At 42.8% G+C, this 16297-nt stretch overlaps 1 protein-coding gene across 1 annotated transcript; it reads right to left on the reverse strand.

Annotated features, from left to right (window-relative positions):
* Positions 1-260: 260 nt before the first annotated feature.
* On the reverse strand, positions 261-14086 carry sgsm3 (small G protein signaling modulator 3). The gene is made up of 21 exons (XM_061027386.1): positions 13900-14086; positions 9172-9261; positions 8825-8910; positions 8449-8512; positions 6661-6872; positions 6434-6541; positions 6048-6191; positions 5717-5912; positions 5465-5610; positions 5072-5305; positions 4499-4681; positions 3909-4064; positions 3771-3825; positions 3622-3671; positions 3290-3442; positions 3141-3211; positions 2326-2374; positions 2020-2105; positions 1790-1912; positions 1543-1603; positions 261-1222 (listed from the first exon to the last, which is right to left on the reverse strand). Exons 2-21 carry the CDS (start codon positions 9176-9178, stop codon positions 1139-1141), a joined length of 2268 nt encoding a protein of 755 aa, XP_060883369.1. The 5' UTR covers positions 9179-9261; positions 13900-14086; the 3' UTR covers positions 261-1138.
* Between the last annotated feature and the right edge of the window lie 2211 nt (positions 14087-16297).

Here is a 16297-nt window from a genome sequence, read left to right on the forward strand (position 1 = left end):
ATAATAAGACACAAATGTTTGGGGTTTCCTGCAAACTGGGACGTTCACATTTCAAAAATCAACTTTAAATGCATGGAAATGTAAAGCATTATACCCATTTTAACAAGCGAGCGTGGCAGAAATAAAACAGGTGAACGTAAATTGAGGAAAAAAACTTTTACATTACAAGGTACTGAAATGAATCCACCATTTTCAACAAAACCACTTTCCCCCTCACCCCCCCAAAGGACAAGTGAACAGAATCAATAAAAGTCGAGTCGTTCCTGATGCATGTGCAACTTTTAGTCAGAACTAAAGGTCACTTTAAAAATCAGTACATCATCTATATAGTGATATATATATTTTCTTTACATACGAGGGCACATGTAGTTACAAGCATCATGTTTACTTTATATACAAAAACAAACATTACAAATCTTATGCAACATATATAAGCTGTGGACTGGAACAGAAAAAAACTAACAGATTTATCGGCCTCGTGCACATTATCCCGTTCACTGTCACCCGCTGGCCTATCGGACCACTTGAGAAAGGCTTTCCTCGGCATGTGCAACATTAGAATTTAATGAGATATATAATTTGTGGGATTCATGATGTTGAAGTTAAATGCATCCATGTCAAAAATGATTTACCTTTGCGCTTCAGTCTTGAGGTCTAAGGTCGATTTCAGAAGACCCTCGCCGTGTCATGTGATGACCTCTCACCTCTCAGATATAACTAATGCAAGAAAATGATTTGTACATGTCAATCCTGCACTGAATAAAGCAGAAAGGCCAGAGGAATACTTCTATTAGGATGCTAATAACAGGTATCAAGTCCTCGGGGAAAGGTTTTCTTTACAACACAGGCGCCATGAATATGTAGCTTCTTTTACCATGTGTTGCTTTCTCCTGCACTGACTTTAAATAAACACAAACAAACTGCTGCTCCAAAGTTATAATAAGGGTGTCGACACGGTCCAGTGCTCAGAGGTGATGTGACAAATAAAGGTCTGTAAAGTCGTCCCGTACTTTAGCAGACAACAGAGTCCGATTCAGGACTCAGAGTCTTTAGGTAACAGGTGAAAGAGACGAGAGTTTTAAAACACAGACACGCGGGACGGGGGACGGGCTCGGCTGTTTCTGTTTTGGCAGTGAGTTCAGCCGTCGATGTCCCAGCTGAAGAGGTGATGCTTCACCAACATGTCCTGTACTCCCTCCTTCAGGGGGCGCTGCTCCTTCTCCTGGAAACGGAGGAAAAAGAGAGACATAAATCAATTTTCACCACGGAGTGAGGGAGAGAGAGCGGGAGACAGAGACAGAGAATGCGGGAGAGAGAGAGGAGAGGAGAGAGAGGGCGAGAGGGAGAGAGAGAGAGAGCGGCTCCTTTGTATGATCTTTGTTTGCTTTTGAACGAACACAAACCAACAATTCTTAAAATGCATCTCGTGCAGAAAGAGCGTCACATTCATTGTGTGTGTAAATGTTCTCGGCAATAAAAATAAATCCTGATTCTGGTTCTGCTGCTCTGTAGGAGGTCACAGTAGTAGAATGATTGGCTCACCTCTTTCTTGTCGGGTAGCTCACAATCTTGGGAGAGACTGAAGGCAAACCTCGATAAGACCCTGGGGAGAAATAAAGCAGGAGACTGGAAATCATGTCCAATGTTCTTAAAGCCTTCTTTAGACCGTCGTTCATATTTTCACAACCCTGGATTCATGTAAATCTGGAATAAATACACCAGCATGCAGCTCTAGGTAGGACTTTTCTTATTAAACAACAGACTGATTGCTTAATTAAAGTGTTCCTACCTGAGCTCACACTTGATCTGGACCCATCCAGGACTACGCAGGAACGACCACGGATGATACCATTTCTCCACAGCTGCCATGCTGGAGCACAGCACCTCCAACCACAGGTGCAGCACCTGCTCACTGACATGGGGCAGAAACATGTTAATGCACCGTTAACACTGAGTGTGTGTCACGGTTTAAAACTCTGCATGTGTGTGTGTGTTGAGTCGATCTGTCCTGAAACTCACTTGAGTCCAACGCAGACGAGAGACCTGAACTTGACGTCCATCTGAGCGTGTGCGGTGTCGTGGCTCATGTTGACTGACTGCACTGCCTGAGGACAACAGACAGGGGGCGCTCAAGCACTTCTCACAACCGTTTACCGCTACAGGTTGATTCTACAAACTCGACCACGCCTCAGTAAATAAACATTACCTTTACAGAAACACTCACCGTGGAGCCTGGGACGTAATCATTCAGATAATCATCATGCCTCATATTCAGTTAAATAAACAAACTATCATACATCTGGCCTTTTTCACACTCATACTTACTCTGTACAGCAGCTCTTCTGGTGTTAGTACTTTCCCATCTTCATCTAACCTGGATTAAAACACAAAAAATACATCGCTGTTTGATATGTTTATGCATTTGGAGTGGATTTCTTATTTCTCTGCAAAAAAACTGTTAACAACAACATTGTACATACTTATTTTTGTTAAATAGAAATGTTATCATGTTAGGCTATTTTCATCTTTATTGTATTTAGGAATATGTTGCAAATAAAATGCAGCTACATGAAAACGACATGTAGACGAGAAGGGGTTGTATTTCCCTGATATTTTCTTTAAAGGCAGGGGTGTTTAATTTTCAAAAACTAGCATGATTTTGAAAGTAGCATTCCCTCAGTGTTCCGTCTACACCCACCCCCACCTCCCCTCTGTACTCCCTCTAAAACCACGCCCCCTCACTTACATGCACGAGCGCCGTCGCTCCAGAAGTGGACCTCAGATCATCGATTTCATTGTGTGGAAACTAAGTCGTCTCATGTCTCATTCAGCGGTAAGTAAACTCACAGTATAAACTCCTAAAGTCATCGGTGACGTGCTTTGAGTGTGGGCTAGAGCACGTAAGAGGTAGAGAGCGAGCAGGGAGACAGGGAGGCGTCTGATTGGTTCATCAGATTGGTACCTCGTGGCAGACATTAGTCAAAGTTTTTACAGGCTTACAACTGACACAGATTATGGATTTTTCTTCAATCCAAAATCTTAAAAAGTGTATCTGGAGAAAATTACCAACCCTGCCTTTAACGTTTTCAATTGTAGAAATTGAGTAAAAAAAAAAAAAAGGAACCAGGCGAGGATTGTACCTGTATGTTTTACACAACACCAGTCTGGAGTACACCGAGTTGAAGTCCCTCTCCACCTCTCTACTCGCCGCCTGGAGGAAAAGCAGCATTTGATGAAACAACTGTGTGCATTACAGTGTCATTAGAAGTTTCTGTGGAAGCTCTCCTACCTCTTCTATGAATAACCAGGGGTGACAGGGCCCCCCCAGTATAGACGGCTTCTTCAGACCGTGCTCAAATATAGCCTTCAGGGCCGGACACAGTGTGCCCCGGGCCAGGTCTGTCACTGCCTCCGTCACAGAGTCGTCTCCTGCTAATGAATACTGGAGACGCAGAAAAAAAACAAATAATGTTGAAGACATAATTAATCATCTGAATCAGGAAGGGGGAACGATAGGAAACACGAGGATTGAGGATCAAAGGGAGATCTGCTGAGTGAATCAAAGTCAGCAGTGTGAATTATTCAGTGTTTAAGCTGTTAAGATAATTAACAGCTTCTGACCTCTTTGCTCCTCTCATCGAGGATCTCCACAAACTTAGCCGGAAACCAGCCTGTTACAAAAGAGCCACAGATCATTAGAGTCGAAAGAGATGAAAGACGGGTTCAACAGAACTGAAGACTTCCAGATATCACCTGAACAGCAAACACACCTCTGAGCCCATTGAGCTCTCCGACCCAACAGTGCTCATCCTTCTGTGAGATGATCTGAAAGAGAGAGAGTGTTTACATGTGAGGAGCGCTGAGAGGCGACTTTCTGTGCATCTCTATGTGTGTAAGTCCTGACTCACAGTGATGATGTCATTCTTCCTGAAGCCCAGTTCGTCGTCATCGTGTCGTTCAAAGTCCAACAGAGCCTTCGCCCGTCTCCGTCGGGTGCGGGACACCACAAGGAAGTTCTCGTGATCTCTCTGGTGGCTCTCCATGGAGTAGTCCGGCGTCAGGTCCTGCGTGGACAGGAAGTACTTTTACTGAATGCTACGCTTTCTTTTTATTGATATTTTCAGAGTAAAACAAGACAAAAGAAAAGAAGGGAATAAAATAAAAAAAAAGGTAACATGGGCCATACATAAGTCAAAATATACAAATCAGGGTTTTTCAATTAAAATTAGTTACATTCTATTTCTTCCAGACTTTTATATATTGGTCAAACTTTAGCCTTAATGAGAAGGTCAGTCTCTCCGTTGATTATTGCTAACCAATCATCCTTTGATGGGGGTTTTGAATGCTACAATTTGATAACATTACAATCTTAACCATTTGGTTTGTTAGATCAGATAATAAAGGATTTTGTCCCTTGATGCCTCCTGTTTGACATATTCTAACTCCTCTACAGGTCATGAGGCTCTGTGTGTTCCTGTGCTGCAGGGTGTGAGCTCACAGTGCTGGAGTGACGCGGGTCCAGACAGTGGAAGTGCTCTGCGGTGCGGGTTATGGCCTCTCTCAGGGCGGCCACCAGCTCGGTCTGCTTTATGTTCTTGGACTTCAGGGCCTCCGCCTCATCTTCTCCAAACAGCAGGGAGCTCAGGGTGGACTTCCTGCGCAGGGACTGCCTCCTCACCACCTGAGCACAAACAAAGGTTGGATACTTTATCTCCTGTCAAACGTTTTCAAGCGAGATTCTTAAAGGCTTTATATGCGACTTTTTGATCCAGCAGATGTCGCCCTTGAGCACCAGCATGAAACCAAAATAACTTGCGCTGCATTGTTGTGTTAGCATGCTAATGCTAGCGATCTTTATTATGCTCGTATCTTCACACTGCATGTAAATTTACCTGAAATGAGCGTGATCTAGAAACACAGTTAAGCAGTGAGTACAGTATGTTATTCTTCTTTTCTACACCCATTGTAGACAGTCATGACTCACAGAGTTATTTTCAGATGATATACTTGATTTCTATTACATTTAAGTCTGAAAAATCGTTTTAATTGTATATCTAACTTTTCTGCTGACCTTGTTGAGATTAGTGTTGAGGGTTGTGTTGTTCCCGTTGTTGAGCTGCGTCTGTTCATTAAGGATGTAGGCGAGGTGTTTGTGTCGGTGGGCCTCCAGCGTCTCCTGGGTCAAAGAACCCGCTAGCCTCATGGCTTCCCCGAGCACCGCAGGCCCGTCTCTCAGCTGGCTCGGTAAGTCTGACAGAGTGTTAAAAATGGATGCAGAGTTCTCTGATGATACGAGCTCCTCCTCCTGAGGTTGGAGACAAAAAACATGTCAAGAGAATTTATATTTAACGTACACAGATTTGTAGAGAGACTAAAACTAGAATACATGTGAAAAGCTTCTGAGCACAAAATCAACAGTATCAGGGAGAAAAGAGTAATGGAAAAGGTGTTCCAGATTAAATACCTTGATCTTGAGCATGCCCAGTGTGACCTGGAAGAGCACCAGTGAGCCCTGGTAGAAGAGCAGATCCCAGATTCTGAGGACCAGACGGATGTCCACCACGCTGGCAAATGAAGTCAGGAACCAATGCAGCGTGATCAGCGACAACTCTGGGTTGTTAAAGAAGGAAGAAAAACACACTATAAGCTTGGATTCTTTTATTTTTTGATTAATTAAACTAAAAGTCTAAAGGTGGTAATCGCGCTCTGTATTTACCTATGTCGTGCTCCTGCAGGAGGCGGTCGAGGGCCGGCAGGTACTGAACGATGAGCTGACGGAGAACCCTCTGGTCTGTTTGGACACCCAGCAGGGTGGAGGAGAAGTAGGAGGGAGGAAGGAGATCTTCAATGAGAGCACACATCATCCACAGCACGTCCTCCTCCTCCAGGAAGAGCAGCAGACAGGAAACCACCTGAGGGGAGAGGAGGCGACGGAAAGAGGAGCAGAGACGATGAAAAAGAGTAAGTCATAAGAGACGTGCAAACCCGGAGGATGGCTCTGCTATAAGTTCTCAGGTAGTGGAATGAGGCAGTAAAAAGGTTCTTACCATCCCAGTACCCTGACAGTACCCGATGTCTGGGTAAAGCCAGGCCAGGCCCCTCAGTACCCGTCTCAGTCTCGGCACGCCAACACTGGTCATATTGCAGAAGCAGGCGTTGGTGGGCATCGTGCGTAACAGGTCCTTCTCTATCTGAGGGACGGAGGTTAAAAAAAGGAACAATGGTATCATGATTATGAAGAAATAAACCCCTTAGAATGACCTCTGCTTTATGTGATCTGATGAGTAATTATGAGGATGTTTATATTTCTGTAAGTGGTGACGAAGTTATCTTTGACTTTAGAGCATCTCATGGCACCCATGCAAAAGCATATTGTCCCTGAGAACTGCAACTGCATTGTGTCTGTTTGCATATTTAAACGCTGGAAGTTCACCTGTTTAGCCGTGGAGTTGTCATCATTGGAACTGTTTTTAATGATTTCTTTGTAGGAGATCTCAGAGGTCCTCTTCTTCTGCAGCGCTCCAGACAGACGCATCCAGAGCTAACAGAAAAAACAAACATCCTTACAGTTCTGAGTGCTCACTTCTTTTATTTCTCAGACGGGCAATATTTTTATCTTCACCACATGAAATCAGCAAAAAAGCAAGACGGTCCGCTCACCTGCGGCCTCATGCTGTGAGGAATACCGCCCAGCACCAGGGAGCGCAGACGCTCCGAGCGAGGAAGGACGGGCTCTATGAGCTCCCAGGTCAGGTCGCCCACCGTGTGGTTATGGGTGAACTCCAGGTGGGCTTGCCAGCGCAGTCGCTGCTGGGGGTCTTCACGCTGGGGTGAACCTTCAGTGCCCAGCCAGGACCGGACCTTCCCGTCTTCTGAGTCAGGACACAATAAAAAATACACAAGGATCTAATAGTGTTTGTTTTCTTTTTGTTATAATAAAATCAACATCAGTTAGCCAAGCCGATAAAGCTTAAACAATGATGAAGGTCTTGTGCTGAAGTGCGTCTGTTGTTGTTCTGTACCCTGATCTACCTCTATGTCAAACATACTTGTAGGACATTTAGTGAGCTGACTTTTCCATCTCTTGCACCTGAAACATTTTATGACTGTTAAGTTTGCTCCTTTTTTTGTTGCTGTTTTGTACCTTAGGTTGAGTCTTTACCAGCGGACGTGGAGTAAGTCTGCTTCCTGTTGGACAGACAGGTTAGCAAACACCGGCGGTTAGCTTGTGCTAGCGTGTGTTAGCTTACAGTGTAGGTGCAGGCAGTAAACGTACACACTACATCCTGCAGTGAGTGTGAGCTTCTGGGAGCGATGAGCCCAGGAGGAGGAGGCCCAGTTTGAATGTTGTGTTTACAAACTGCAATGAACATTTCTGCTGACTCCACCTTTAACTAAATGTAAGAATTTATTTGAACAAACACACTTTATAGTGATGTGGAAAGCAAAAGGACAGGAGAAATAACACACAGAAAGAAGAGCATGTGTGAGTGAGGTGGAAAGCTTCGATAAGAGACAAGTGGATAAATAACAAATCTAAAAATAGAACCGCTTCATCGGCAGACACACACTGTGCACAAGCGCTACCTGCTGACTTTGTTTTGAGTGCATTCAAACCTCTGAAGCAGAAATTATAGCCCACATTTAATCTGTTTATGAAACAACAAATGCAGAAAATATCCTGTCAGAACATTCTTCTCTACCACAACACCGGGAAAAAAACTCACGTTTAAATTGTCATAAAACTTTGTGAATTTATAAGTCTTTGTTTGCTATCATTACTCTGAGATCACATCAACTCGTTTATGTTTCTTTAAAGGAAGAATGTGCAACATGTGACATAAAAATATCATAAATCCAGTCTATCCTGTGTAAATGTGTCCCTGAGTCATGACTGTCTACAATGAGTGAGAAGCTCGAGTCCCGCTGGCTGTGTTGTTGTCAGAGTCGTGTTTACATGGACGGGACGGCCGGCTCCTCCCCTTGTGTATAAAAGCTGTTTTAGTCAAGGACTAGAGAGAAGAAGAAGAACATACTCACTGATTATTTGAATGTCATATAAGTGTGTTTAGCTCAAAGCATGCTAACATTAGCATGCTAACACAACAGTGCAGGACACAAGTGATTGCAGCTCGAGCAAAGGTCAATTTTGTCTGCTGCTTGCACCTAATGGTGCTTAATTAGGGTGCGTTCCATTTGATAAATCCTTCATGCGAATGCGAGTGGAGAGGGGGGGTTGGAGGTGTGTCTCTGGAGGAGAGCGGAGGCTTCAGTATGGAGGAGGTGTGGCCAAACAGCAGTCTGTTTTGGTTTCATGCTAGTGCTCAAGGGCGACATCTACTGGATCAAAACAGCTGCACATTCTTCCTTCAATGGGTTCCCTTTTAACCAGTGTGTAAAAGTGGACAAAAAACTGAAGAAACGTGTGTGTCCATGTGAACAAATTACCTTCAGGGTCCACTCTGAAGCCGAACTCATCGTACTGGAATTCAGGCTGTTCTGAGGGGTCTTTCTGCAGAGACAAAGGTGCATTGGAGAGGTGCATGAATGAGTCTGTTAAAGAGCCCGATGAGCATAGAGGACACGGCAGCTTTACAGACAATAAAACAGATCAGATGTCGCAGAGGCGCATCTTCAAATGTAGTCGAGCTCTGCAGAAACTGTCCTGCTTGTGTTTCACTTCCTGTTGTTCTGTCATCAAGAGTTCACATCTTTCAAATGAATACTTTTTTTCTCATTCCAAACTAGTTACTCTTTTATTGTTTTCAGAGCAAAGTTATGGTTGAATTTTGCACATAAGCAACAAATGAAGTCACATCCTCACCTGATGGTACTTGGCCAAGATGTCCTGGGGCCACATGCTCGGGGTGAGAGCAGAGAAAGGCCCACCAGGGGCCGGCGTGTAGGTCCCTAGAACAGAGACACATTCAGGTGTTAGCAAAGAGGGTATAAAGAGGATTCTGGGAACAAGGAAGCAGTTTAGGTGATTATGACATTCAAATAGTTATTTTAAAAAAATAATGCATTCATTCACGTGGTTACATTTTAAACAATGGACCAAATATTAACAAATAATCTGTTATTTCAGCGATCAAAGGTCAGCGGGGATCTGTTCTGAAAAACAGAATTTTTATGACAAAGATCTTTAAACTGAGCCTTTGCAGTTGTTACCTGACATGTTGTTGATATGAGAGTGAAAAGCTTCGATATGCAAACAGTGGAGTCACTCTGGAGAAAGGAGGTCAGCAGATGGTACTTTCTCTGTGAAAGGACAAACAGAGAGAGAGAGAGAGAGAGAGAGAGGGGTGAGTGGTGCAATTTTGTAGGATTGTCAGCGACTCTGGGAAAACACACAATATACAGTAAAGTGTTGAAGTAGATGTGGTGTGTGTGGTGGCAATCCAACCGAGGAAGAGTCAAACATTATACAGAATGTCTGGAATAACTCTGACTCCATCATCATTTCTCTCACTATCTACCTCTCTGTGATTGTTTTAAGTCTTTAGAGCCGAAAATATCGAGATCATTTTAGGAGGATTGCTCTGGAGATTCTCCTGACCTTGCTGTTCACAAATGAACCTCACAGCGGGTAACTATCCCTGTAAGACAGGAGGTGGGGTCTCCCGAGGAAAGACGTGAAAAACAAAAAAAGTAGCTGCTGCTACACGGTGGAATAATGAGAAAATTTGCCTTTAATTCAATGCTACGTTCAGTTCAACAGAATCACACTATCAACAAAAGAGTGGAGAAGAACACACTGAAGAACAGACAAACATAATGCAGCCGTTTAATAGCATGCACAGAGATCGTAGCGGATAATGGTCACCACCTCCTCCCACTCGCTCGAGGTGAATTCTCCTGGTTATATCCTGCTGTGTTCTCACATCAGCTCACTCTGACTTTCTGCAGAAAAAAATACTAGGAGGCTGGAGGAGAAACTCTGAATATAGTCTGAGGTAGAAATGTGTCTGTTTGTGTTCACACACATGCAGCTCCTCTGGCAAATATCAGGAGTTTTTCAGGAGTTTTCTGCAAGTGTGAAAGCCCTATAAGAAGTGTCTCTGTTCTAAATCTATTAACATTGAAAAACAACGATGCAGATACCTTTTTATAATGAATCCACTACTCAGTCCAAAAACCCTTCAACAAATCAAGGCTCCTCCTTCAAACATGACTGATTCCTCACAATGACAGTGAAGTGAGAGAGGAAGAGATACAGAGAGGGCGTCTCCTCTCTTCTTCTGTGTGTGTGTGTGTGTGTGTGTGTGTGTGTGTGTGTGTGTGTGTGTGTGTGTGTGTGTGTGTGTGTGCCAGAGGCTAATTACTTGAATTCTCTTTGTGTCTTGTGTTTGTGCTCCACTCTCACACCGTACAGATCCTGCGGCTAAATTAACAGACTTTACTTTTGTGAGACTATTCAATGAAAGAGTTTGTAACCCGAATGGTATCAGGAAGTCTACTCAGCTTTTGCTCTTTGTGCAACAACATTTCTTTGGGGGAGTCTTGTGCATAAAAAACTGTGGACATTTTTAGATGGCTACTGTGTGTGGACAATCAAGTGGCCCAAACATGACAGAGATGCATGTTGGTTTTATCTGCAAGTTAAAAAATTAGAACAAAGGTATGTTTTTGTTTTTAAATCTTTGCACTGTATTTGCCTTTGTTGATTGTATTTTTATTACGTAACTTTAACCTACAGGTATTTTGTTAAAGCTAGTTTGATAGTTGGACAAATCAAAAGAAAAAAAAAGAAGAGACATTTTTCATTTGATTATTATCAGCCGAGCCTGTTGGCCCACGGGCTGTAACGCACTCGGATGAACATTTAATTTTTCCGCGTCAGGGCATGACCATCACATGCTTCTGATAACAAGATGCTAAAGTTGGGAGTAGAAAATGAAGAATCAAAAAAAGGCACAACAAACGTTCTGCTGTCAGAATAAATTCTGCACACAGGTCCTGGATTAAATATCCACTTAAACTACATTCTACATCCTTTAAGGAGGGAAATCTTTGGAGTTACACGATGCTAGTGAGCATCCTGAGGGGCGACACTATTTGAAATGTGACCACACACACAAACATCCAGCGGCAGACACACAACAGTGCAACAACTGTAACCTGAAAGAGCGGCTCAGCAGCAGCATGCAAACGCCAAAACGATTCATTCCAGCAGCCAGAGCGCCACACGCCACATCTGAGGAGAGATTTAGGACTCAGAGAGAGACGAGGAATCAATTTGAAGTTTGGAGGGCAGCCAGCTACTGTGTGTGTAGCTTTGTGTGTGTAGCTCTGTGTGTGAAGCTTTGTGTGTGTAGCTCTGTGTGTGTAGCTTTGTGTGTGTAGCTTTGTGTGTAGCTTTGTGTGTGTAGCTCTGTGTGTGTAGCTCTGTGTGTGTAGCTTTGTGTGTAGCTTTGTGTGTGTAGCTTTGTGTGTAGCTTTGTGTGTGTAGCTCTGTGTGTGTAGCTCAGGAGAAAACTGGGAGTTTGGACTCGCTCTCTTCCAACAAATTGACAGTTTAATTACCTGTCAAGAAAACCAACACCAATAAATCCTGACTGCAAACTGTTGCACAAAAACAAACATTAACCCTAACCCTAAATAAATAAAATATATTGGCATAACTTTACTTTACATTTTGAAACCTGCCTGTTTGGAAAATCTCCAACCTAAATGTTTGTGCTGTGACTTTGCAGGACAGCTCATTCTCTAGTTTAATCATTAGGTAGCAGATCATTTACTCCTATATATGAAACTCTCAGAGAGGCCATGAAAAAGCCAAATCACTAATCAGAGAACATTCGATCTTAATTTGAAGTTTTTTCCACCAGAGCAAACGATAATCTCTTCCACCATCGAGGTGTGGCCACGCTCACCTGTGTTTGCACACACTGGTCAACACCCAGCTTGAAGAAAAACAAAGACTAACATCCTGCTGTACAGACTGGGTGGGCAGGAGTGTGAGTGGGCCTTAAGGGCGGCCTTACCGACTCCCCCCCCCCCGACCCCTCCCCTATGCAAACACCTCCTCCAGTTGTTCCTCACAGTAACCACAACAATGGTGACTCATGTTGTGAATACGCCCACCTACACAGACGTGTGTCAGACAAACTCTGCCTCATAATGACAGACGGCCCTCTGTTCACTTCAGCAGACGGTGTCCTTCCACCTTTTTTTTGTATTTCACACACAGACACACACACACACACACACACACACACACACACACACACACACACACACACACACACACACACACACACACACACACACACACACACCTATCAGTTAACAGGAATGTCCCTTCCTCAAGAATAGGTGCATAAGAAGGAAGTACAGAAAGGCATTCATGCAGATCTGCTCCATCTTTTCAAACACAAAACAGGAATCTCTTCTAACTCTAAAAGTCAGAAGGCAGCCGCTCAGGCAACACATGAGCCTTACTCTTATGTCTCTCCATTGTTTCCCCTGTTAAAATCTAGAATTGATTTGAAGATTTTACTCGTCACTTTTAAAGCACATCAGTGTTCAAATTAAGAAGCAGAAAAGTTTACAAAACATGTATTAACATAATATAGTGTAACTGAACGTGAGACTGAAATGTACTGCTTTCCAGACATTTCTAGAAACATAATTCTGCAGGGAAAATGATTTTTATGACGCTGTTGATCATCCCCACCTGAAGCTTAAACCAGGGCGGGTCCAAAGAGGGGTAGCTAGGGTGGCATGGACCACCTTTGAAATCTGATGGGCCGCCCCAGAATCCAAGACAATTATTAGTTATAAAATCTAGTGACTCCTGCACACAGTTTAACTCTCAGTGTCAACAGGTCACAATATCAGAAGTTTGAATTGTTACTTTGGACAAACATTCCCTTTAAGAATTAACCTTTAAAGATGTATACTTTGGCACGCTGTTGTCTTTCTTTTTAAATGTATAGGGATGCCATGTTACTCATCAGGGGTGCAGCTAGAGCAGGAACAGTCTGATTTCAAGATCAGAGTAATTCAGCTCACACCAGGATTGTTCAGATTGACTTTAAAGTTTAATGCATATAAAACATTGGAGCGAACGACCCGTTTAGGTCTTCCTCCACTTGAACCTTACAATCCTGGTGAGTGCTGGATTACTTTGATCTTTAAATATAATATAGGCATAAAACATCTTTAAGACACTTCAATGTTAGTAATTAAAATATATATGACTAGTGGGGAAATAGAGAGAATAAAATGCTCTTCGTTCCTGTGCATGAATGCATGTGTGCACACAAATTTACTCCCCCAGTCTGTGCCCACCTCAAAAAAGCCTGGACACGCCCCTGGCTTTAATCATAACAAGTTATAGGAAATTAGATTACATATGGCAACATGTGACCCACCTGGATTTGTTTTTTTAAGGTTAAATATAATCAACACAGCCATATTTTTTTATATAGTTACAAAATTATAATTTTGATTATCCACAGATTGCAGAATAAACCGACTTTGGAGACATCATAAAGCAAAGTAGGGCATGTTATTTTCATTAAAGTTATATTTTTTCTTGCATCTTACTGTGAGTGCATACACATTATCCCACAGGTAATCTAATTTCCACCGTTTGTGACGTCAAACCAGAGCTGACGTCAGTTGCAGTAAAAGATAACAAAATGAGCTTTACTTCCATTTTTCAGAAGCGACACATCTGGCTGACAATAAAACACAGTGACGTAATGCATGATGCACACAAAACGTGCAGTGAGACATTAAATGATAACTTGTTATATATAGAAACGACCTCAGAGAGCACTGTTAAGTCTTCACTTTGAGTTGTCAGCTGTTAGCCTCACATGCTACGCTTCGCTTTGAGCTAACAGTTTTACATTTAACGGTGAGCATGACACTGTTAGCTTTTCTTACCGTCACATTATTCTCGTAAAATCACGGGGTTGTGGTTAGTGCGGACGTGTCCTCTGTCGGTGAATTAAACGGGAAACACCATATGCTAAGCCATCATTCGCCTCATAATTGTGATTTCCGTGCGCTGTGCACCTGCTAACGACGTGTAGCTCCGACGTATCCTTACACCCTTAACGGGGTTTTCCTTTCCATCCTGAAAAGTAGGTCCTCATCCCGGAACTACACCTCTCACGGAGAATATCCATCCGCTAAGGAAAATATGACGTAGGCACACGGCACTTATGCTGCATTCGTGGTTATCGGAATAATAGGAAAAACGACTCTCCAACTAGAAAAATGCACACATTATCGCAGGTTTGGACAAAAACTGGGGGAGTAACAACAATTTGCTTTCCGACTAGTTTAAAAAAGATAATATAAATCATATTACTCAGAAACATGACGTCAAAGTAATTGTTTGCATGGAAGCTTTTTATTACTAAATTCATGTTTAATAACTATTATGCTCGAATGTAATATCGTATAAGTTAGTAGCCGTTACTTGCTTCTCAGATAGGAGGTTTATTAAGGTTTAACCAATAAAAATAAACATGTTTCCACATTATAATTTAGGACTTATAAACACACCGAAGTCAGAAGAACATTCCTTGAAACTGGGAATTCTGAGCTTCAGAGAATCACACGTCAGTTCTTCCATTCATTCAAGTTTTGCGTCTTTTGCTCATTCATTCATGCTGCCGGCACTGAAATGTCACGATGCACCGTGATGTTTATCACAATGTGAGATCAAATCAGGAGCATATTAAAGCAAAACATCCGGTCATGGGAGTCTGGGATCATGCTGGTGTTTGTAGTTTGTGAATGCCAATTTAAATTGTTTATTTTTTTCTTTTCAACAATGCCGTTTTAAGAGAGATTGCCAGTAGGGCTATTTATTTATTTATTTATTTTGTCCATAACAGTTCAGGCATACTTGATCTTCTTATTCATACGTTTTAGCATACATGCAAAACCATGTAAAAATAATTAAATCAAACCGGAAAATCAAAATCTTTGGATATTAATGACAAAAGTAAAAAAGATTGAATCACTGAGTCTTTAGTCAACATATTGAAGACTGATTCTCTTTCTCAAAAAGTTACAGTAGGTACTGTCTGATGATTCACGTCTAAACATAATGCTATTACATGATCGCGCCACAAGATGTCTCCAGTAAGTTTAGAAGCTCCTGACGTTGGCACATTCATTATTTAAGGCCTCACAGCAGCAGCAGCAGTTGTGTGTCCTGTTAATCACAGCCCCCACAATCCTCTATCCTCCTCACATCCACTCAGCCACGTACATTTGACCAAGTTAGGATCTTGTTTGCTCCGGTATTAATAAAGAAAACGTGTTCTATCAGTGGAAGTCAGATTTACTCGGTACCAGAACCAAATCAGTAGGTGTGCAGTGTGACAGGAGCGGCTGTTTTGATGCTGGACGAGAACATTTTGCATGCTCAAAGGCTGCTTTATTCAGGTCGACTTGTTCTTAAATACTGACTGACTATGTGTCTGTGCGAGCATGCACATGAAAAGATGCTGCATAGCCTCCTCACTAAGACGCCAATAATCCTTTAAAATGCAAATCACTCTGTGTCTCAGTTTGTTTTTACTGTAGACTCAGATAACAGTCCATACTTCAGCTCTCACACTCCTCCTTTTTTCCTCTCTTTTTCTGCCTTGTCCACCTCCTTTTACTTTTTTCATCACTGACAGCATTGGAAAAAGTTTGTCTTAAATTTATTTTTCCCTCACATATCTTTCACTCAATCTCACTTTGCCTCTGTCCTGTCACACACCAGCATGACGCTCTTCAGTTCCTCTTAACCCCCTTGCATTGCTTGTATGCTCAGTTTGCTGCATAATGCCAGAATGAGTCACATCATTAAAAAATGCTGCAGCCCAAACCCCCGACCTTGCCCACAGTTGTTGGCCAAATAGCCAGCCCAGTGCATCCAACCTACACGTCAGAGTAACGTGGGTGTGACTCAAACCCGTCTGCCCCCTCTTTCCCCCCCTAATCCAGCTCTCCAGTTTCCCTCTCTCTGGCTGTATTGAAAGCTGATTGAATGATGGGCACTGTCAAGCAAGCAAGCCCTGCATCTTACACTGCAGTTGCTATGACGTCAGATGAAGGCAGAGAGAGGCGGGTGAGGGAGATGCTCAGGGAGGAATGAGGAGACAGACAGAGATCGAGAAGCAAGGAGGGGGCGGGAGGATACGTGGGAGAGGAAAGGAGAGAGAAACAAAGCCTTGTTAAGGGAAGTGTGATTGAAAAAAAAAACAGAGAATGAGCAAAGGATTAACCCAAGAAAGGAAGGTGTGCATGGCTAAAGCACACAAGGGTAATGACTAAG

The sequence above is a fragment of the Labrus mixtus genome, chromosome 20 (genome assembly GCF_963584025.1).
Source record: "Labrus mixtus chromosome 20, fLabMix1.1, whole genome shotgun sequence".
Taxonomy (NCBI): Eukaryota; Metazoa; Chordata; class Actinopteri; order Labriformes; family Labridae; genus Labrus; species Labrus mixtus.

What these genes read in the sequence shown, in the direction of transcription:
- sgsm3 (XM_061027386.1), bottom strand. An exon ending in ACAACTCCACGGCTAAACAG is followed by an intron (nt 6,192 to 6,433) that starts GTGAACTTCCAG and finishes TCCGTCCCTCAG; the next exon opens with ATAGAGAAGGACCTGTTACG. An exon ending in AGAGCTCAATGGGCTCAGAG is followed by an intron (nt 3,672 to 3,770) that starts GTGTGTTTGCTG and finishes CTTTTGTAACAG; the next exon opens with GCTGGTTTCCGGCTAAGTTT.